The 21684-nt window shown below is 48.1% G+C and overlaps 1 protein-coding gene across 2 annotated transcripts; it reads left to right on the plus strand.

Moving 5' to 3' along the window:
- Window positions 1–4712: 4712 nt before the first annotated feature.
- On the plus strand, window positions 4713–19733 carry IGBP1 (immunoglobulin binding protein 1). 2 transcript variants are annotated; one of them, XM_054040225.1, is made up of 6 exons: window positions 4713–4942; window positions 7253–7564; window positions 10595–10790; window positions 12229–12311; window positions 15882–15994; window positions 19200–19733. In XM_054040225.1, exons 1-6 carry the CDS (start codon window positions 4752–4754, stop codon window positions 19346–19348), a joined length of 1044 nt encoding a protein of 347 aa, XP_053896200.1. In that variant the 5' UTR covers window positions 4713–4751; the 3' UTR covers window positions 19349–19733. The 2 variants fall into 2 exon arrangements, with proteins under 2 accessions (XP_053896200.1, XP_053896201.1); XM_054040226.1 differs by having other exon boundaries at window positions 19203–19733.
- The last annotated feature ends 1951 nt before the right edge of the window (window positions 19734–21684 follow it).

Below are 21684 nucleotides of genomic sequence, written 5' to 3' on the forward strand. Positions count from 1 at the left end.
GGCAGAGCAGAGGTGAGCTAGGGTGGGGGGGCGCAGGAAGTAATGGGGGGGTTAGAGGAACCGCTCCCCACTCCAGCTCACCTCCGCTCCACCACCACCGCCTCCCCTGAGCGCCCGCCGCTCGGCTTCTCCTCCCTCCCAGCCTTGCTGCGCGAAATAGCGGTTTCGCACGTGGCAAGCTTGGGAGGGAGGGGGGAGAAGCGGAGCAGCGGCGCATTCAGGGGAGCAGGCGGAGCGGAGGTGAGCTAAGATGGGGGGGTGCAGGAAGTAACAGGGGGATAGAGGAACCACGCCCCGCTCCAGCTCACCTCTGCCGCCTCCCCCGAGCGCCCCGCCGCTTGGCTTCTCCTCCCTCCCAGCCTTGCTGTGCAAAACAGCTGTTTTGCGCGCAGCAAGCCTGGTAGGGAGGGAGAAGAAGCGGAGTGGTGGTGGCGCGCTCAGGGGAGCAGGTGGAGGCGGAGCGGAGGCAAGCTGGGGCAGCGAGGGCACTTTTTTCCCATGCCCCGGAGTCGGCACCTATGATGGCCGGCGCCAGAATGCCGCCCCTAGAAATGTCCCGCCCCAAGCACCTGCTTGTTTTGCTGGTGCCTGGAGCCGGCCCTGGGAGAGGGGATGGGAGCAAGACCAGATCAGTAGAACAGATCAGCAACCGACTCACCACTCGCCTCTTCAGCTCCCTTGCCCCGGCTCGCCTACTCACGCCCCGCCACTGCCCGCGCACTCGCCTCCTCAGCCCTCCACCCTCCCGGCTCGCCTACTCATTCCCTGCCACTGCCCGCTCGCTCACCTACTCAGGCCCCCTCCCTCACCCGCCGCTTGTCTACTCACCCCCCCCTCCGCCCACGGGCCGCACAGTGAGCCCATCTACTCAACCCCCGTGGGCCGCACAATGAGCCCACAATGGCCGCATGTGGCCCCCGGGTCGCATGTTGTGCAGGCCTGATCTAAAGCTTTCCCCTCCAGTATGCTGTCAGTACCATACTCAAATCTTAAATAACGAAAGAAAGACCCCTACAAACAACTTTTTTTGGAAGCTGGCCCCAAAGATACTACTAGTTAATTTTTTTTCCATAGAGCAGATATTTTGACCCAAATCCTCATAGAAAAGCTAAAGGAAAAAGAAGAGGGAACACTCAACCCACCCATTTCTCAAGTGTTCCTGATCTTGGACCCTAGAAAGACAACCCACAAAGTGTTTATCTACATTCACTAAAGTACCCTGGCTTCATAGTCTTTTTTTTCAAGAGCACAATAACCCTCTCCGAGACCATATAGCCTCAACTCAAGGAGACAATTGCAACCCCATTCAGTATCTTTGGGGACCACTGTATTAAATATATGAAGACAAAAAGGGGGGCAGGGGCTTTTGGTATAAAAAGGCTGAATTAGGCTGACACAGGATTTTCTTTCTGATCCAGCATAATTTTTGTCTAAGGGAGTTCCACTCCTGCTGAAGGCTTGGAAAGGCTTTGGCACCATAAGTAGAGCCCTGCGTGGATACCAAATTTTTATCTGCAGGTGCGCATACCTGAGGAGCTGCAGGGCTCTACCGGGAATGGCAGCAGCAAAAGCAGCCACACATCCGGCCACCACTTGCAGGAGCCAGCACCCCGTGCGGGCAGGTCCTCCGGTGTGGCTGTATTGCTCATAGCCTAGCCCATGGGAGTGGGCACCAAACTCAGTGACTTGCATGCTCCTGGTCTAGCAAGACCAGGGACAGCTGCCACTGAGCCTGGTGCCTGCCGCAGTGGGTGGGGATGGTACAGCCATGCTGGAGGAGCTGCCCACGTGCGGCGCTGGCTCCTGTGATTGGTGGCCAGACGTGCGTCTGCTTTCGCTGCTGCTGTTCCTGGTAGAGCCCTGCAACTCCTTGGATATCTGCTTTCTATCTGCATCCGCGGATATACATTTGGTATCCGCGCAAGGCTCTACCCATAAGACTGATGGGTGAATCCTGATATGTTTAGTGTGTGTTTAAACTTGTTTATTGTTTTTATACATTTTTTCTGTAATGCTTTTACCTTAAGAATAAAGGTACTGCTGAGAAAGCTGCATGGTCACTTGTAACTGGTGGCAATATACTGATCATTGTCCTTGGAGGAAAAAACACAGCCCAGGTGCTGGCCATTAGGCAGACTGACTTGCAGAGAATGTCACAAGTGTAAGGTAGGGGGCTGTGTAGCCTTAAAACCTCCCACTCAGAAGGGAGTGGAACAAGGGTCTCTACCCAGAGACAAGTGAGAGCAAGAATCCTGAAACCTTAAGTGGCCACTCCTGGAGTTTCCATATCTACATTTGTAGTTTACCCTGAAACTGACACAGACTAATGCACAGAAATAATTTAGCTTCTCAGCAATGTCCTTACCAGGGCCGGCTCCAGGCACCAGGCAACCAAGCACGTGCTTGGGGCGGCACCTGGTAAGGGGCGGCCAATCTTGGGGTGGCGGGGAGCAACGTGGCGCGGCGCTTGGTGGGGGGGGGTTCCAGCAGCACGGCGCTCGGCGGGGGGTGTTTGGCGGCACGGCGCTCAGCGGGGGGTGTTTGGCAGTGCTCTGCGCCGAGGGGGGCTTCAGGAGTGCAGCGCTGCGTGGGGGGTGGAGGTGTTCGGCGGCGCGGTGCTCCACGGGGGGCGGGGGTGTTCAGCAGCGGGACGGGGGGTGTTTGGCAGTGCGGCAGAGGGGCGGGGGCTGTTCGGCGGCGCAGCGCTCGGCGGGGGTTTTGGCGGCGTGGCACTCCGCGGGGGGCGGGGGTGTTCGGCAGTGCCGCGGGGGGCGGGGGTTGTTCGGCGGTGCTCCGCGCGGGGGCGGTTCAGCAGCGCGGCACGGGGGGTGTTCAGCAGCATGGCAGGGGGGCAGCGGCTGTTCGGCGGCGCTCTGCACGGAGGGGTTCAGCAGCGTGGCGGGGAGTGGGGGAGGTGTTCGGCAGCACGGCGGCGCTCGGCGAGGGGGTTTAGGTGGCGCAGCACTCGGTGGGGGGAGTATTACGGCGACGCGGCGCTTGGCGGGGGGGGGGCTTGGCGGGGCGGTGCTTTTTTTTGCTGCTTGGGGCGGCAAAAAAGTTAGAGCCGGCCCTGGTCCTTACTACCTTCTTTAATAGTCCTCTTTAATAGTCCCGTGGTCCCACCAATTCTTTCTCAGGCCTTGTCTACACCACATAATTTTGTCAACAAAAGTCAGCTTTTGTCAACAAAATAGTGGAGGTGTACACACTGAAATGCTCCTCCTACTCATGTAACTCCCCTGCTATGCCTACATCATAAAACCATCTCGATGAGAGGCATAGGGCTTATGTTGGTGTAATTAAGGCGACAGTGTCTGCGTAGACATTGCGTTTCTTTCATCGGCTGTTGGCTGTAATTCTTGTAGATTTCATGGCTGGGAATGGGAAGGCGAGATCCCGCACCGCTGCTCCCGGATGGGAACACAGAGATGAGAAGCCTCAGGGAGCAGCTGGGCTCCCGGTGGGGAGCTGTGCAGAGCTGAGAGTTCTGGGTCTCAGTTTCCCACACTGCCCCTCTTCAGTCAATGGAAGCACTCCTGGTGAGGATATGTTCCACTGACAGAAGGAGGGTAGTATGGTCATCAGCCACTGCAGTAATTAATGCATACGTCGATTTAAGATTGTAACATAGACATAGCCTCAGGCTTCCTGCTTCTGATATAAGGTATTAAAATAAATTAGATTCTTTAGCTATTTGTTCTTCATACTCCATTTTGACCCTTCTAACTTCTCTACTGCTTATTGCCTGCAGTAATTTATGCTCCTGTTTCTTGGCCTCATGAGGGACAGACTTACAGATTTTGAAGGATTTCTGTTTGGTTCAAATAGCCTCAAAAACTTTGGCCTTCTAGCTATACTGGTTTCCTCCATGCTTCCTGGTTCCTTTTTTATCCAGCAGTATACATATCTTCTGAGATTCCATTACTGTTTTTTCTTAATAGCATCCCAGCCACCTCTAAGGATTTTATTTCACTTTTAGCTTTAGGGCGTTTTTGACTAACCTCATTTTATTGATAATTTCTTTTCTAAAGATAGTCTGTGGATTGTGGAAAGCAATGTCATGTGTCAATATGAGATGTGTTACAGGTGATCCAAAGTCGTTAGCATGTCAGATTTTTCTAGTGTTAAGATGGTCATGGAGTTTTAATAAAAACTAAGTTAAGGAAGGACAGTCTTCTTTTTGCTGCTGCTCCTATAAGGAATTTATAGGTAAAGAAAGGTAAAGTACACATTTTCCTGGAGGCTTTTTAGGTCCATAGAGTCAGGCAGAGTTTGCTCAACCACTATACAATTAACAGTAATACATTCTAATGGAGTTGATCATGGCTGACACACGTGTTTCCTATGAATTGACAGGGTTGTTTTAGCCATTTGTTGCAGTCCATGGAGGGGTGTTAGTGACGGGTCTGGTAAGTCCGATGTCAGCGTGTGCGCTTTCTGCCGGGCTGGGCCCGAGGCACCGGCGCCTGCAACACTTGGAACCAGGCTCAGCAGGCGCCCTTCGGCCGGTGTGCGGTGCTAGGCCGGTATTGGGGCCTGAGGCGCGACAGCCCAGGAACATCAACCCGCCCAAAGGAGAATCTCCGGGCCCGGCCTCAGGCCCCGAACCCTCCGCCCAACACGCTTCGTTTCCTCAACCAAGATGGCGTCCGGGCGCTTAAGTTGAGGGTCGCCTCTACTAATATGGCGGCCGGGCGCTGCTCTGCCACTCCCGGAAGGAGTTGCGCATAGGCACCGCTCACCTGCCTAAGATGGCGGAGGGGATAGCAGAGACGCCACCGCGTCTCCCCGACCTGCTGGAAACGGGCTGGCGGCTCTTGGACGAGGTGGACACCAGTACCGAGCCCTCCTCGGGGGTCCCGGCGGTCCAGGACAAGGTCCGGCGGGGGCTCGACCTCCTGCAGCAGGCAGCCCGCGGCGTAGCGCAGCTCGACCTCTTCAGGTGCGCGGCCGAGCTGCCCTTTCGGGGGGCGGAGGCTTCAGGCTGCGCCCCCCTTTTCCCGGCTCTGCGCCCCCCCCTCCCCTGGGCGCCCGGCCCCGCCTCGCCCCCCCTTTTCCCGGCTCTGCGCCCCCCCCTCCCCTGGGCGCCCGGCCCCGCCTCGCCCCCCCTTTCCCCGGCTCTGTGCCCCCCCCTCCCCTGGGCGCCCGGCCCCGCCTCGCCCCCCCTTTTCCCGGCTCTGCGCCCCCCCCTCCCATGGGCGCCCGGCCCCGCCTCGCCCCCCCTTTTCCCGGCTCTGCGCCCCCCCCTCCCATGGGCGCCCGGCCCCGCCTCGCCCCCCCTTTTCCCGGCTCTGCGCCCCCCCCCTCCCCTGGGCGCCCGGCCCCGCCTCGCCCCCCCTTTTCCCGGCTCTGCGGCCCCCCCCCTCCCCTGGGCGCCCGGCCCCCCCCCTCCCCTGGGCGCCCGGCCCCGCCTCGCCCCCCCCTTTCCCCGGCTCTGCGGGCCCCCCCCCTCCCCTGGGCGCCCGGCCCCGCCTCGCCCCCCCTTTTCCCCGGCTCTGCGGGCCCCCCCTCCCCTGGGCGCCTGCCCCCGCCTCGCCCCCCCTTTTCCCCGGCTCTGCGGGCCCCCCCGCTCCCCTGGGCGCCCGGCCCCGCCTCGCCCCCCCTTTTCCCCGGCTCTGCGGGCCCCCCCCTCCCCTGGGCGCCTGCCCCCGCCTCGCCCCCCCTTTTCCCGGCTCTGCGCCCCCCCCTCCCCTGGGCGCCTGCCCCCGCCTCGCCCCCCCTTTTCCCCGGCTCTGCGGGCCCCCCCCCCTCCCCTGGGCGCCCGGCCCCGCCTCGCCCCCCCTTTTCCCCGGCTCTGCGGGCCCCCCCCCCTCCCCTGGGCGCCCGGCCCCGCCTCGCCCCCCCTTTTCCCCGGCTCTGCGGGCCCCCCCCCTCCCCTGGGCGCCCGGCCCCGCCTCGCCCCCCCCCTTTTCCCCGGCTCTGCGGCCCCCCTCCCCTGGGCAGCTGGCCCCGGGCTCTGCGGACCCGACCAACTAATCGCGCTACCTCGGGCCGCGCACATCGGTGGACGAGCCTGCTGTATGTCGCTTGGGCGGGCCGGGCGGTCAGTGTCGGGGCCTGCTGTCGGTCCTGGGAGCGCAGGTGTAGACAGGCCGCGGGTGTTTGAAGCCCCACATCATCGAACCCTTCCCAGATCTTAAAATGCCCCCGATAGGAAGCAGCTCCCTTACACCGGGCCTCTGGCTGTGGTAGGAACCTGAACTGGTGTCACTAGCAGTGGGAAGGGTTTGCAAAATATCCCTAATAGAGGCAAGATTATGAAGAGTTCGCAGCAGAGCTTTGGTTAGGATCTGGGACTCTCAATGTTCGGATCACTGAATCCCGCTTCTCCGGTAAATACAGTTTCCAAGCAGCGGGTATGCATGAAAATCCCAGATACGCTGTTTGTGGTAGGTGAGAGAGAACTCCTGCTGCCACCTCTGTGGCGGTGTAGTGGTTAAATTTTACAGAATTTGACAAAGCCTTTCAAAGCATGTCAGAACAGAGTTGGCTTTGAGTAGAATTATGAAGTCGAGCAAATATACACATCTTATAAAGTGCAATATTAAAAAAAAATATATGGACATTCTTGATAGAGAAGCAAAAAGCTACATACTAGTTTTATACTGCTTTATTTTTCAGAGCCTGACCCCCTCCCCATCCGCACCCCCCCCCATGGAGAAACTACCCTGGAATGTAGCCACCACCTTGCAGATGAGGGGCGTTGGCTTTCATAGCCCATCAGTTCTGCAACTTGTTCTGTCAGAGGGATTGCTTCATAGTGGCATGAAGTGCTCCATCATCTAAGTGCTAAGCATCCTGCATCTATTTTCTTGCTAGTCCTGTTAGCAAGGATAAAGTTAGAGAATTAAAACTGGCCCCCATTAATCAATGGGCTGGTCCACAACTATTTTAGAAGTGCATAACAATCCATAGAATATGGTGATGCAGAAAGACCTAAACCAGTTGATAAAGAGCATTGTATGTTGTGAGTATTACTGCTCTATCTGGAGCCTTATCTAGGCTAGGATAAAAGCTATGGTGATATAAAATATTAGCTAACACATTTTAAAAACCCATCTTTTATCCTAGTTTAGACAAGACTTCAGAGCTTGCACTCCAGGAGCTGTCTTCAGCTGAGGAAATGTTCCGTCCATCCCTTCTTTTTGGTCCTCCTCCCATTGCAGAGATGTGGAGATTAGTTCTTCCTATACATGCCATAGGTGTGAACCCAATAGGGTAGAGGTACAGGAAGATCTTATTTCTCTTTCAGCCAAAATGAAGACCTGGAGGAGATTGCATCAGCTGACCTGAAGTATCTGCTGTTACCTGCTTTGTTGGGAGCCCTCACCATGAAACAGGTCAATCTTAGCAAGCGTCTGGAGCATGTGCAGAGTGCTCGTGCCCACTTCATGGACTTCCTGAAGCTCTGCAAGAACTACCAGATTGGCAAGTTCCACCTTCCACCAACACCAGAGAGTCCTAATGAAAATGAGCCTACAGAGAGTACTTCCGGGGCTGGCCCAGCTGGCACACAGTCCAGTCTGGTGGCCATGGCATCTGGTAGACAGGCAAAAATTGAAAGGTAGATTCTCTCCCTCCCCACCCCCCTTATTAAAGCAGTTGCAGATACAAAATTAGGGGTGGAAAAGTAGAATATTTCATAGTACAAAATGGTACAGTATGATATTATAGGAATGATTAATATAAAATGGTAAAGAGAATAGCTTGAATTGTAATTAAAGTGAAAAAACAGTTTTTCATCATTCATTTATTAAATAACATGCATTCTAGTTTTCAAGATATTCACCATGGGTGTCATTTAATGCTATTAAGTTCTCCCTGGGCAGGAGAGCCCTTGATTTACTATAGCATTCATTAATAGGCATGTTGATTACAACTTCTATTCAGTAGTTGTAATCACTCGGGTAACTAAGACCCCATCTTGCACAGAGAGGGACCATTTGTGCAGTATTTACCAGATTGGAGCCTAAAGTTGTAAATGAGAGGAAAAGAAATATTACCAGAGGGGTGGCCAAACTTACTGACCCACCAAGCTGCATACAAACGCATGGTCCCAGCCCCAAAGAGTCCATATTCTAAGAGACATGGATTTGGGATGGTAAAATACAGTAGTATCATTTCACTGATCCAGTTGTCTCCAAAGCCTTTTAACTGTGAGAGGAAAAACACCATACACTTATCAAAGTCCTCAGTACTGCTACCTCTTTTTCAGCATCAGCTTTAGTACAACTATTTAAACACTACCTATTTTTCAAATTGTATAATAAGATATAATGAACATATAAGGTCACTTCTTGCTGTGAGACCAAGGTTGTTGGCAACAATATGTATATTAGGGGGAAGAGGCAACATCTCTGTAGATTCTGTTCAAGGGCAAGCTGCAGTTTGTTCTCTGATCTGGGAAGTTGGCTTGATGTCAGCAGTGAGGAATCACGTTGACTTTGATAAAGACAAGCATAGGTCACACAGACTGGGCAAGATTTTATGTGGATTCACCAATACACCTCAGTCCAGATGAATGGCACCTCCTCCTTATATTCCAGGCCTGCATGTTCCCGCCACCTCTTCCTCCTCACCCTCTATCACCCCAAGTGCATGGAGGCCCTCAAAAGTAACTGGTAGGAATGTGGTAGAATTCTAGAGTCTGGGGAGTAGTAATAAAATGTGTGGTGTCCTTGGAGTAACTTATTTGAAGAGCATTGTCCTACTTCAAAGTATAAAGGTTGGCTAGGATGGGGTCACTTCCCTTGTACTGCTCCAGGAGGGAAGTTGGAGGTATGGTCCTTCTGTTTCTTAACATTATGCTTGTCCAGCCCCTCAGTATTGAATTTAGTAAGAGATTCTCCTGAATGATCTGCCCTTCCAACCCCCTTAGTTTCCCTCTCCTTGGTTCTTAATGTTTTATTCTGAGGACCCCAGAAATGATTCCCTAGCCGAGTTTGTTAATCACTAAAACTGGGCCTAAGGGACTAGCCTTAGAAGCATATTTGATTTAAATAATAATCCCATAAAGTAATAAAACAGCTCCCTGTTTTCTAATTCAGGTGTCCTTTTGCACTTTGAACTCAAGGATTCAGACTTTGAAGCCCAGATCTCTGTCTAGCTAGGAATTACTACATCCTATAAAAACAACAAAGAGTCTGGTGGCACCTTAAAGACTAACAGATTTATTTGGGCATAAGCTTTCGTGAGTAAAAACCATGCATCCGAAGAAGTGAGGTTTTTAATCATGAAAGCTTATGCCCAAATAAATCTGTTAGTCTTTAAGGTGCCACCAGACTCTTTGTTGTTTTTGTAGATACAGACTAACACGGCTACCCCCTGATACTTGACTACATCCTATAGGATCCCCTCTGATATCTTTATTTCCTAAGAAGGGCCTAATTAGCTCTCATGTTGGTGGTCTCTCAGCAGGGGCACTAAAGATTTTAGGCCAGGAAGTTCGAGTGCCCCTTTCCTTCAGATGATCCCTCCATTAGGAGTATTGGTTGTGTTGTGTGGGGGAAACTCATTGCCTCTGCCCATGCGCTATCTATTCTATGCATAGGTGGCTTTAGCGCAGCTTCTACCATAATAAAATTTACTTGAGGAAAAACCAAATGACTGGAATATTTTATGCACCATGGGTGGTTTTTTTTTCTATTTGGTTTTTCCACCAGGTACCCATAGTGGCTATTGTTGGAGAAGCTCCTGGGTGTTAAGTACTTCCTGATTTGCAGTTATTCACACATCCTGTCAGCATGACTTTTCTCTTTAAAGAGCTAATTTCTTGAAGATGGCATGGTACCCACTTTAAACTTGTATCTCTGGTTTTCGTTAATGGTCAGCAGGCTTCTTGGCATCTCAGCCAGCCTCTTGTTTGAAATATATCGTATTCAACAGCAAAGTGGAGATACCTGCAGCCAAGGTCTTCTTACCCACACTGCAGCAATGAGCCATCAAAAACTGCCCTCTTGTATATTTTTTTGAGTTCCAAAAATTGTATTAGGCACCTCACAAAGACAGGTGAAGATCCTGTGCTTGCTCCAAAGAGCATATAATCTAAACTTGATCTGACATGTCAAAGAAGGATCATAACCAGTCAAAGTGAAGGGGAGAGGAAAGGGAGACTGTAGCAGAATTCCCTCTTGCATTGTGCTATATGCATGTGACTGTTTTTATATATTCTCAGTAGCCTTACAGGGGAAAGAGAAGGCCTTTAGTCAAGAAGATAAATCCACCTGTTGGATGCTGATTAGTATGGGAAGAGTGTCCCTTGTACTCCATGTTAAGATTCTCAAACTGTAGTTTGTGGGGCACTTTGCTGACGGTCTCCAGAGAGCGGGCTGGCCATAAGGTGCTGACTTGTATTGAAATATATTACTTTACTTTTCCCTTGAAGCCGCTGCTGTAGTGCTGTTGGGATGTGTTCAAATTCTGAACTTCAGAGCTTCTTGTTCCAAAAGGTAATTTCTCTAACAAAGTGTGATCCACCCTATGACAACATCCTGAACTCTCTTTGCTGTACAGTCAGCTGTGTCAAGTACCATCTGTTAAAATGTTGTTTGAAAGAGGCTCCTTAAATGGTCCTATCTCTCTCTCCCTGAGGCAGATATAAGCAGAAGAAGGAAGTGGAGAATAGGTTGGCCTCCATGAAAGCTTTTGTGGAGAGTGGCCAGGCGGAGGAGGAACAGATACGGGAATTCTACGTGCTGCAAATCCAGAAGTGGATCACAACAAGCCTGGACGAAATTGAGAGCATTGACCAGGAAATGGTGATTTTGAGAGGAAGGAATGCACTAAAACAGGTATGAGATTTGGGATATGTCGTGGGGTGTGGGGCTTGTAGGTTTTGTGTACAACAGGGGTTGATGACGGACATTGGTGAGCCTGAAACGAAATGAAAGATTATCAGATGGTTTCAATGGCAGAGCTTAGTGTACTTTCATATGTGAAGTCCTGGGTTAAAATTCTACATAGATCACAAGTGAAATGAATGGAAGGGTCTCTGTTTAATGCCTAATGGATATTTGTCTGTATTAACAAACCAGGCCCAAATTTGGCATGACCTTTTCTAGTTGTGGGCAGTCAAGGCTTGAAACAGCAGAGTATTGCACATCACACTAGAGGTACTTTAAAGACTGCTGGAGCAGGTTTACCCTGTTTCTCTACACTATGCCAGATTATCAGTCCCTCACTCTTAAAATAAAAAATCTGCCACAGTTAAAATAATAATCCAGTGATCTTTTAAGCATGCAGTCTTGGCTTTCAGAATGTTCAGGTGCCATCTGAAAGGAGTGACCCTGTTGAACAGTAAAAGCCCCTTCAGCAAATGCGACATCTGTATCATACAGACTAATGCTGTTTTCAAGAGTTCAAACTTTGTGCTCTTCACTTAAAATGTCTACTGTTTAGAATTAGAAACGCATTAAATGGATATTGCATAAAATATTCCAGCTTTATTTGGGACATAAACTTGTTTTGTGCACTTCAGTGACCTGTCCCTGTAGCACTGTCAACTGGGGTGACAGCGCTCTGCTCAACTGCAGTGCTCTGAGGTGGTAAATTACTGCTCGTGATAGGATTTACTGAGTGGCAGATGTGCCATGTTTGGTCTCTGGGAGAAATAACTGTTCTTGTTTCTTTCCTCCAGGTTAGTCTAGCTCAACTGCAGCTGCCTCATGTTTTATCAGCTTCTTGCTTTCACCCAGGACGGGAGTGCCTGAGGCACAGGGAAGTGACGTCACATGCTGAAGCTCACCTAGGAAGTTTATGGCATAGCATGGGTTAAGGCCGGAACTTGTCAGACTCATGGTATGTCTACAATGCAGCTGGCATGTGATTTGCAGCACCAGTAGATAAGTGCACTTGGTCTGCTCGAGCAAGTATGCTAAAAACAGCAGTGTGGTCATTGCGGGGCAGATGGTGGCTCAGGCTAGCCATCTGAATTTCGACCCAGGTTGATCAGGCGGTCTTGGACTCAGGCAGGAATCCCGTGCTGCTGCCTGTGCCACAACATCCATCCTGCTGTTTTTAGCACACTATCCCAAACTGAGCTAGCACAAGTCCCTCTCTCTTCTCGCTGGGAATCCCATCTCCCAGCTGCAGTGTAGACGTACCCTCAGTACATTTCTCTGACTGCAGAGGTGGCGCTCTTCTCATGCTCTGCACTTGAGGACGTGAAGGGGGATGCAGGGGAGGCTATTCTGAAAGTAAATCTTTTTGCTTTTTGTTTCCTATCTCAAGGCTTCAGCACCTCCTCAGACTTCTCAGCATCCCAGGACTGCAATGAAACCTTTCATTCTCACCCGAGACACCATGCAGGCTAAGTATGTTGCACCATAATAACGTTAGATGCAATCTCTCTCATACAGCTCCATTTTCCAAGAAGTAGTGAGCACAGCGCTGCTTGGAATGTGTTTACAAAAGGCTAAGCTGGGCTCAGGGCATTCTTCCACGTCCAAAGGAAATATTTCTTCAAGACCTCCACCACGTCAGGATGGCTTTTATTGTATGTGGTGGGGTGGGAGCCTGTAAGATACCTCCTCCCACTTTTCCTTTTCTTATTTCCCCTCTACCAGCATGCTCCAATATGCTGTCCTAGCATCTCTGTGGAGTGCACTGATCCAAGAGTACCACCATATATATGCTCTGTTTTCTTTATATTTGGTTAACTGGGAGGAGTTCTCAGCTGGCAAGGCTTCCTTTGCCCCTCTCTGAGCCCTCAAAGTGTCATAGCAGCATCACTGTTGCTACTCAAGCAGAGTGTCTCTTAGCACTTCCTTTACCAATCTAGGGCTTAAAACAGAGCCAAGAAAGGAAAGACGGTTGGTGGCTAGTAGGCAATCTGAGTTGGCCCACTATGCTGCCCTTTGCTTCACCTTTGTTACAGTTCCCTTTTCGTCCTGTGTTTAAAGGAAATTTTACTCCTGCAAACCTTGAAATTTTGGATCTATCCCTAGGAGTGAGGTGCATGTTTGTGCTCAAAGGATCTGGGTAACTCTGTAGTTCGTCAATGTCAGTCTCTAATGTGAAGTGTCAGTGTGTTAGAGCCAGTGAAAGCTGTGACTTCAGAAGCAGTCTGTCCATCAGTCTAATGGCAAACTTAGGAAAAGACTGTCATATAGCCAAAATAAATTCACCTTGATAGTGAAGCATAAGATGTTATCTACTAGAGAGGTCTGCTGTGGTTCTTGAGAAACACATATAACTCCTTAATTATAGCTGTTAACAGGAAGTGCACTGAATGGAGTCAGGATTTTATATTTGTATACCTACCAGTTAATTGTATTGGAAGGAGTATGGTTGCCAGGTTTTTTGTCACCATCTTGTGCCTAAGCTTTTTGCTATGTTCACAGCATGGCCTTTGTTGGGATCTTAGAAATGTGTTTTATTTTGCTAAGTAAAGGACTGGATTCTGAGCTTGGTTCCTAGTTGCTTGGTGTTCTACAGCAAGTATCTAGGGGTGTCGTCCATCCTTATCCTTTGGGGTGAATGGATGCTGCCTCAAGGGTCCTATGAGCTGAGCAGGTCTCTGCCTTTTAGACTTCTGGGATGGTCTCTGTGGATATAAGGTTACTGGAGAGCAAATTGTTGTAGGCTTGAACTCTGTAAATACACTAGTTCCAGTACAAAACATGTTTATGTCCTGCACAGCATTACAGGATAAAGGTAAGGTGTCCCAAAGTAGGTATATGTATCATAACACATATTAGACATTCCTAGCCATTAGTGACTTGAACTGCAACTGCTGAGAATCCCAAATCCTCAGAGAAGGTGTTGATTGCAACTACTTGTGCAGAATAACAGCATATATCCAGAGTTCACAAGTGTGTGTGTGGATTAAGCCATAGTGGCAGACTCCAGAATAGAATAGAAGTAGCTCTCTCCCAGAAGATGTCAACATGCAGTATGCAACCAGTTTGCTGTTTCCCTATTCTTTTTGATAAAGAACCCCACAAGGTCACATTACAGGCTTTGGGACAGAACAAGACGGGAAATGGAGGAAGAGACATTTCTAGACTTATAGCAATATAACTGTAATGTCCAATTTGAGGGGGAAAATTAAAAAAAAAAAAGAGAGAGAGAGAAAAAAGTTTCCAGAGGTTGGTGCTTGCGCCTTGGCTGTTTCTAGTGAGCTTAAATTATCTTGATGGGGCAGTGACACAATACTGCAGGCGCTCTAGGAGATGGAAGGGTATGTGTGTAAAGTTACTAAATGGGAAGACTGTAGAAATGGGAAATCAATGAAAGCATCCAAATCTGTGTTCTGCACTGACTGATATAGTAAATAAAATGGATTGTTGCCAGATCTTCATTATGGTCATTAGATGCAAAAATGAATAAGTCAAATAAATGGAACTGAGCTAAAGGCAGCAGGAGACTGCATCGGTTATACCCTGACTTTGACCAATGAGCCTAATAATGAACAGAAGCAATAAGGATTCAGTAGTCCTGGGATATTTTCAGACCAAGAGCCTGAAGAAAACAAGAGCAGGCTGGAGGGGGGCAAAGTGTATATTGTAGAAAGAGAAACATCTTCAGTGGACTGGAGGAGAGTCTAAATTATTCTCTGGGGAGCAGTTTAAAGCAAGGCTGAGAGTTGTTACATCCTCAGATGTAGGGCAAGCAGTCATGGCCAGAAGCTCTGGAATCAAAAAGCTAAGTCAGAGTAATGTGTTAGTGGAATAGACTCATTGAAAAGGTGGCTGCGGCACTATCCTTGCAGAATCAAGATCAGGGAAGATGAGATGCTGGTGGGAAGGATTCATAAAGTTCTGAGTGATGATCGAAGTGGCCTTGTCTGGCCCTTCTGTCTTTCTGTAGAACTCCAGAACACAGTTCCTTGCTGGGACTTCAGTTAATATAATATAATATATGGAGATATACCTATCTCATAGAACTGGAAGAGACCCTGAAAGGTCATCGAGTCCAGCCCCCTGCCTTTGCTAGCAGGACCAAGTACTGACTTTGCCCCAGATCCCTAAGTGGCCCCCTCAAGGATTGAACTCACAACCCTGGGTTTAGCAGGCCAGTGCTCAAACCACTGAGCTATCCCTCCCCCCTGTTTACAAGAAAACTGAAAGGAGTTTGCTCTGAGGAGGGATAGAGGAATCTCTAATAGTACGGTGGTCAGGATGACCTCGTGGTTCACAAAGGATCCAGAATAAAGACCCTGAATACAAGGATCAGACTATAAATTCTGGCTGTCAAGCCAGTGGAGAAATTAGAATGATTTGTGCTACTTTAACTAGACAACACAGAGATCTTTGCAGGGATGGAATTCTAAGGCATTCTGTTCTAAAGTCCTTAACTATCTTCTGAGGATGTCATTCTGGGGCCAGTCTTGTTAGTTTGATATGTGAATGGACCTAAGCTCATCTTATCATTTTTATAATAATTTGTTTTTCAAGTGCTCCTCATGCAGGAAGATCTCCAATAGCTTTGCAAATTTATTAGCTATCACCACTGAAATGAAGTCACTTTGTGGGGAGAACATCAGCCAGGCAGATGATTTTCTGTGCACTGCAGCATCATAAGGGAAGAGCTTTTTGGTCAATACTAGGTCTAATCCTATCTTTACCAAATGGGCCAAAAGGAGGTTAATATCTGTATAGAACTTACAGGGTCACACTTTCTTTTTATTTTAAATATTCTACTCAACATAACAGGAAAAATAACATAGATGGTACAAATCAGGAGGGTTCATTTAAACAGGCAGACTAAGGACTCTCTTGAATGGGAGGTGAGAATGTGCTTGATAAGTTGGGGCTGCCCTGGAAAGACTGTCGTCTTGGTGTGTTGAGTACCTGCGATATGAGGCCGCAACAGGAGGATTAACTTGACATAGAATGTGCACTGTGTATGTAGCTTTGTTAACTATCTATTTCTTCCTGCAGGGTGTTAGGAGCTGGCTATCCTAGCCTGGCAACTATGACAGTAAATGATTGGTACGAACAGCGCTGTAAACAGGACATCATGCCCGATAAAGGCAAACTCCAGACAACAGCAGGTATGGAGCAGTAAGGAATATGTAAATGGGGGTGCTAATGATCCTAGGAATCACAAACCAGTGTGCATTATTGCAGTGTCAGGAAAATTGGTTGAAACCATTGTAAAACAACCAGATAAACATAATACGATGGAGACAAGCTGAAACATCTTTTGTAAAGGAAAAATCTGATTCTAATTTACTAGTGTTCAGTGAGCTTGTTAACAAAATAGGAACAGACATGCTTTTTGAAAATCCAAATACGCTGTAACCTGTTGTCCTTCAAAGTCTGTCACAAGAGGCTATTAAGAAAACTAAGAAGCAGTAGCATGACAGGCAAAGTATTGTCATGGCTCTGAAACTGGCTGAAACAGAAAACAAAAGGAGGGGGGGAAAAAAAAGTGAAGAATGCAGGGAACTTCAGAGGGACCCAACAAACCTAGCTGAATAAGCAACACGATGGCAGATGAGTGAGAAATGTAAGCTAGTGTACCTCAGAAGGAATCATTTGAACTCATCATGCATAGAACTGGGTTCTTAATTAACTGGAACCACTAAGGAAAGGTATTTGAGTGTCACTGCAGACATCTCAATGAAAACACCTGTTCAATATGCAGCAGCAGTCCAAAAAGCAAACAGTGTTAGGATGTATAAAGAGTTGGGTGGAGAATAATACTGAAAACATATTGCCATAATATAAATCAGGGCACACCTTCTCTTAGATCAGAACTGAACACACTTATTCTATCTTTTTTGAGATGGGCTGACCAGAAATCGAAGGGTCTTTATATGGGCAGCAAAAGTGATGAAAGGTTTTGGAGAGACTTCTATTTGAAGAGGTACACGGTGCAGTTTAGAGAAGAGAGAAATAAAAGGGGATATGATAGTTACTTAAAAACAAAACCCAAGATACAAAGAAAGTAAAGGGTACACAGGGTAAATGGGAGGACCCATTCTCAGAATACAAAAACAGGGAACGCTTAATGAAAGTGAAAGGTAGTCCCAGTCCCAAAGAACTTATCTGTAAATTGGTGAAATGACTAGCACTATGGGGCCCTGGACTGTAGGCACTACTGTAAATGAATTATAAAGTAATATACTAAACTGCCAATGACTTTTTTTTTTTAACATTAACTGCTGGAACTCACTGCCACATCGTCTCTGAAGTAAGAGCCTAACAGGCTTAAACAAAGGATTAGACACTTATATGAATGAGTGTATCCACAGTTATATTTGAGTAGAATAACAGAAAGGATATAAGTATCAGGGGGTAGCCGTGTTAGTCTGTATCTACAAAAACAACAAGGAGTCTGGTGGCACCTTAAAGACTAACAGATTTATTTGGGCATAAGCTTTCGTGGGTAAAAACCCTCACTTCTTCGGACGCATAGAGTGAAAGTTACAGATGCAGGCATTATATACTGACACATGGAGAGCAGGGAGTTACTTCACAAGTGGAGAACCAGTGTTGACAGGGCCAATTCAATCAGGGTGGATGTAGTCCACTCCCAATAATAGATGAGGAGGTGTCAATTCCAGGAGAGGAAAAGCTGCTTCTGTAATGAGCCAGCCACTCCCTGTCCCTATTCAAGCCCAGATTAATGGTGGTAAATTTGCAAATGAATTTTAGTTCTGCTGTTTCTCTTTGAAGTCTGTTTCTGAAGTTTTTTTGTTCAATGATAGTGACTTTTAAATCTGTAATAGAATGACCAGGGAGATTGAAGTGTTCACTTACTGGCTTATGTATGTTACCATTCCTGATGTCCGATTTGTGTCCATTTATTCTTTTGCGGAGGGACTGTCCGGTTTGGCCAATGTACATGGCAGAGGGGCATTGCTGGCACATGATGGCATATATAACACTAGTGGATGTGCAGGTGAATGAGCCCTTGATGGTGTGGCTGATGTGGTTGGGTCCTCTGATGGTGTCGCCAGAGTAGATATGGGGACAGAATAGGCAACGAGGTTTGCTGCAGGGATTGGTTCCTGGGTTGGTGTTTCTGTGGTTTGGTGAGTATTTGCTTCAGGTTGGGGGGTTGTCTGTAAGCGAGGACTGGCCTGCCTCCCAAGGTCTGTGAGAGTGAAGGATTATTTTCCAGGATAGGTTGTAGATCGTGGATAATGCGCTAGAGAGTTTTTAGCTGGGGGCTGTATGTGCTGGCCAGTGGTGTTCTGTTATTGTCCTTGTTGGGCCTGTCCTGTAGTAGGTGATTTCTGGGTACCCGTCTTGCTCTGTCAATCTGTTTCCTCTCTTCCCCAGGTGGGTATTGTAGTTTTACGAATGCTTGATAAAGATTTTGTAGGTGTTTGCCTCTGTCTGAGGGGTTGGAGCAAATTCGGTTGCATCTTAGGGCTTGGCTGTAGACAATGGATCTACAGTGACAATGTGTGATGTCTTGGATGGAAGCATGTAGGTACGTATAGTGGTCAGTAGGTTTCTGGCATAGGGCGGTGTTTATGTGACCATCGCTTATTTGCACTGTAGTATCCAGGAAGCGGATCTCTTGTGTGGACTGGTCCAGGCTGAGGTTGATAGTGGGGTGGAAATTGTTGAAGTCCAGGTGGAATTCTTCAAGGGCCTCCTTTCCATGGGTCCATATGATGAAGATGTCATCAATGTAGCGCAAGTACAGGAGGGGCACTAGGGGATGAGAGCTGAGGAAGCGTTGTTCTAAGTCAGCCATAAAAATGTTGGCATACTGTGGGGCCATGCGGGTACCCATAGCAGTGCCACTGACTTGAAGGTATAAGTTGTCTCCAAATCTGAAGTGGGTGAGGACAAAGTCACAAAGCTCAGCCACCAGGCGTGCTGTGGCCTCATCAGGGATACTGTTCCTGACCGCTTGTAGTCCATCCTCATGTGGAATATTGGTGTAAAGTGCTTCTACATCCATGGTGGCCAGGATGGTGTTTTCAGGAAGAACACCAGGATATAAGCCTTTGTGCTTCAGGGCATAAGTCAACCATTAACTGAGGGGGGTTAGAAAGACACTTTCCCTATGGGTGTGTTTGTTTCATAATTGGCCACTGTGGACTTTCTTGCACCTTTCTCTGAAACAGACAGGCTACCAATCAAGATAAACCATTAGGATGATCCCATATGGCAAGTCCTTTGTTCTTAAAGATCATATTCCAGGAGACATCGCTACAGAGAACTTGACTGGTGATTCTCATTTGTTTCCATTTCACTGTGTGGTAGCTTACTCTTTTTTTGTTTGACCATCAGCAGATCTTTCTGAAGAGGAGCTGCAGAAAGAGCAGCAGGAGAAGAAGGTGGAAGAGGATGATGAGGAAACTCTACAGAAAACTCGAGCCTGGGAGGACTGGAAAGACACACACCCAAGGGGATTTGGCAACCGAAAGAACATGGGCTGACTGTCGAAGGGATGAGTAGAGCAGGAGAGTCTCAACTGAGTGCACTCCATGATATAGCAGGAGTATATAGCTGTACATATGCAGGGTGGTCCTTGGTTTCTGCTGGGGGCTCACCTGTGGAAGGGGAGTGAACAGGACAGTTTGTCTTGATTTACATTAAATATCAGAGAGTGCACTCGTCATGGAGTGATGGTGATGTGGCAAAGCTTCATCAAGTCGGGGGGCCTTTACTTGAGGGATCAGAGCAAAACTTCCCTGATCCTCCTAATCAGAGGGAGTTGTTAAGTGGAAAGTCTATTAATTTGAAAGTGGCTCTTTGTATTGTTGATGGCTGTATTTATTTATTTTCTATTTTTAAAAGAATAAACTTCCTTGTGCTGCTTAATCGGTCACGTAAAGTCTCTTGCTCCTGGCCCCATTCTCTACCCATGTTTCTTTATCATGCTGGTGTACCCTTCCGAGGCCGTGGACAGTATGGGAAGTGAGATTTTAGACAACAATTTGTAGGAGCAAGTTTTCAGTTGAGGCTCTGAAGGGGGAGTTCATAAACATATGATCCTTCTTTTGTGAAGGGCTGTAGTTACAAAGAGGGCCTCCTGTGCAACCAGGAAGTGATGAAGCTGCTTCCAGTGTCGGACATCTTTATTCTTCCCCCGGTGGCTCACAGAAATGCTGTCTTTCTCTGTGAAACAGGCAAGATGTCTCAAGGACACTAGCTTTAAATGATGGTAAAAGACCCAATACCACTACCACAGTAGGGATGTCAGTCTCCAGCACTGCTGCAATCTCCATTTAAATTCAAAATGGAGACTTTGTGTGGCTATAACACTTCTCTAGAGAATTCTCTAGAGAATACAAAAGAACTGCCTGTGTCTTGAGACCCACTTCTGACCAATAACTGAAATAAATGTAAATATCAAGGGGAGACCAGAACTACTTATGGGGCTGCCAGGGGCTAGAATTAAGAAATGAGGTGATATTAAACAGAAATTCTAGGCCGTTCATTGAGACAAGCTGTGTGGTGGAGGCCTCCTTGTTTGGATTGTTTAAAGCTAGTTTAGATAGAATACATAATGTTAAAAAAAAAAAATGCTTTAGGGAATAATAATCCTGTACTGGCTGAGAAGAGGGGATAGATTAGGTAACATAACTGCTGTCACATTTGGCATGGAGTTGCAACTGCAATAGTGACTTTACTGGGTAGGGAATCTAAAAAGAGAAATTGCTTGCCAGCAGCTCTGCACTGTACTGCCCCCTCGCAGGTTTGTCAGGGATCAGTAATGGTTTCTGAACCTGCTCTATAACTGTTCTGCTATTGAAAGCCTTGTTACAACTATTTGGCTTAACAATGTTGACTAAATTTCTTGTCTGCTAACACGGTCAGTCCTGGGTACAGAGCAGGCCATTAGGTATTTGCCACCTCTGGTTTCCAAGGTTCAGCTTGGAATTTCCACCCACAGCCCATTTAATTTCCTGTGTCTGATTACCTTTTTGGGAATGAAGTCTGGTTTTTAAAAAGGCTTAGTACTCATTCTTTATATCTAGTAGTTGGTACCAAAAGTAGCTAGAGTTCTGATCCTGCTTGGCAGAGTCCTGGGTGGAGAGAGGCTCAGTACTGGGTACTGAAATTCAATCTTACAAAAGCAATTTTTTTAGGAGGGAAGATTCTCCATGCTGCTGCTGTCAATGTGGTCAGTGCTGCACCTGGACTTCCCTTATCTCTACACTCAATACAGGAGGCTCTGTACTGTTTTGGCTGACCTAAAAACTCAGAATGGGATCTTAAGAACTAGTTTTAATGAGAAAGTAACCCTGTGCATGGACAAACCCAGTTTGCCAGAGTTGCACATTTGTGTCTTGGAGTCTCTGCTGCAAGCATGTGGCCCATGCACACACAATGAAATTGTTTTGGTCGTAGTGTTTGTTGGGGCTGTATCTGCACTCTAGGTGTCCTCCAGCACCAGGGCATAAAGGATGGAGGAAGCCCAATTGTTCCTTAATTCTTTCTTGCTGCTTGAGACATTGAAACTATCTACTTCCCCTACCCTAGGCAGAAGTGATGCAGGAGTGCCCTAGCACACCAGAAAGGGTAGCCTCACCATCTTCTCCATTAGGACACAGTAGAGACTTATCTCCTGCCCATCCCACATCCCCTCCATTGGGTCTTTCCCTGACTTCCCAGTGTGGAGCTGAGACTGCTCTTAAAACAGAAGATGGCATGTATCTCACAGGGAGCAAGTCCCTGGCACCCTCCTCATTGTCCATCAGTCCAATATCCATATGCTTGAGTCATGGTCCTGGGTTAGGCAGCCACATACTTGCAAGCCAACATTCTT

This window comes from Malaclemys terrapin, chromosome 9 (genome assembly GCF_027887155.1).
Source record: "Malaclemys terrapin pileata isolate rMalTer1 chromosome 9, rMalTer1.hap1, whole genome shotgun sequence".
In the NCBI taxonomy this organism is placed as follows: domain Eukaryota; kingdom Metazoa; phylum Chordata; order Testudines; family Emydidae; genus Malaclemys; species Malaclemys terrapin.

Coding starts and splice junctions, on each gene's coding strand:
- IGBP1 (XM_054040225.1), top strand. CDS start 4,752: ATGGCGGAGGGGATAGCAGAGACGCCACCGCGTCTCCCCGACCTGCTG. Junction 4,943..7,252: donor GCGCAGCTCGACCTCTTCAG/GTGCGCGGCCGA, acceptor TTTCTCTTTCAG/CCAAAATGAAGACCTGGAGG. Junction 7,565..10,594: donor AGACAGGCAAAAATTGAAAG/GTAGATTCTCTC, acceptor TCCCTGAGGCAG/ATATAAGCAGAAGAAGGAAG.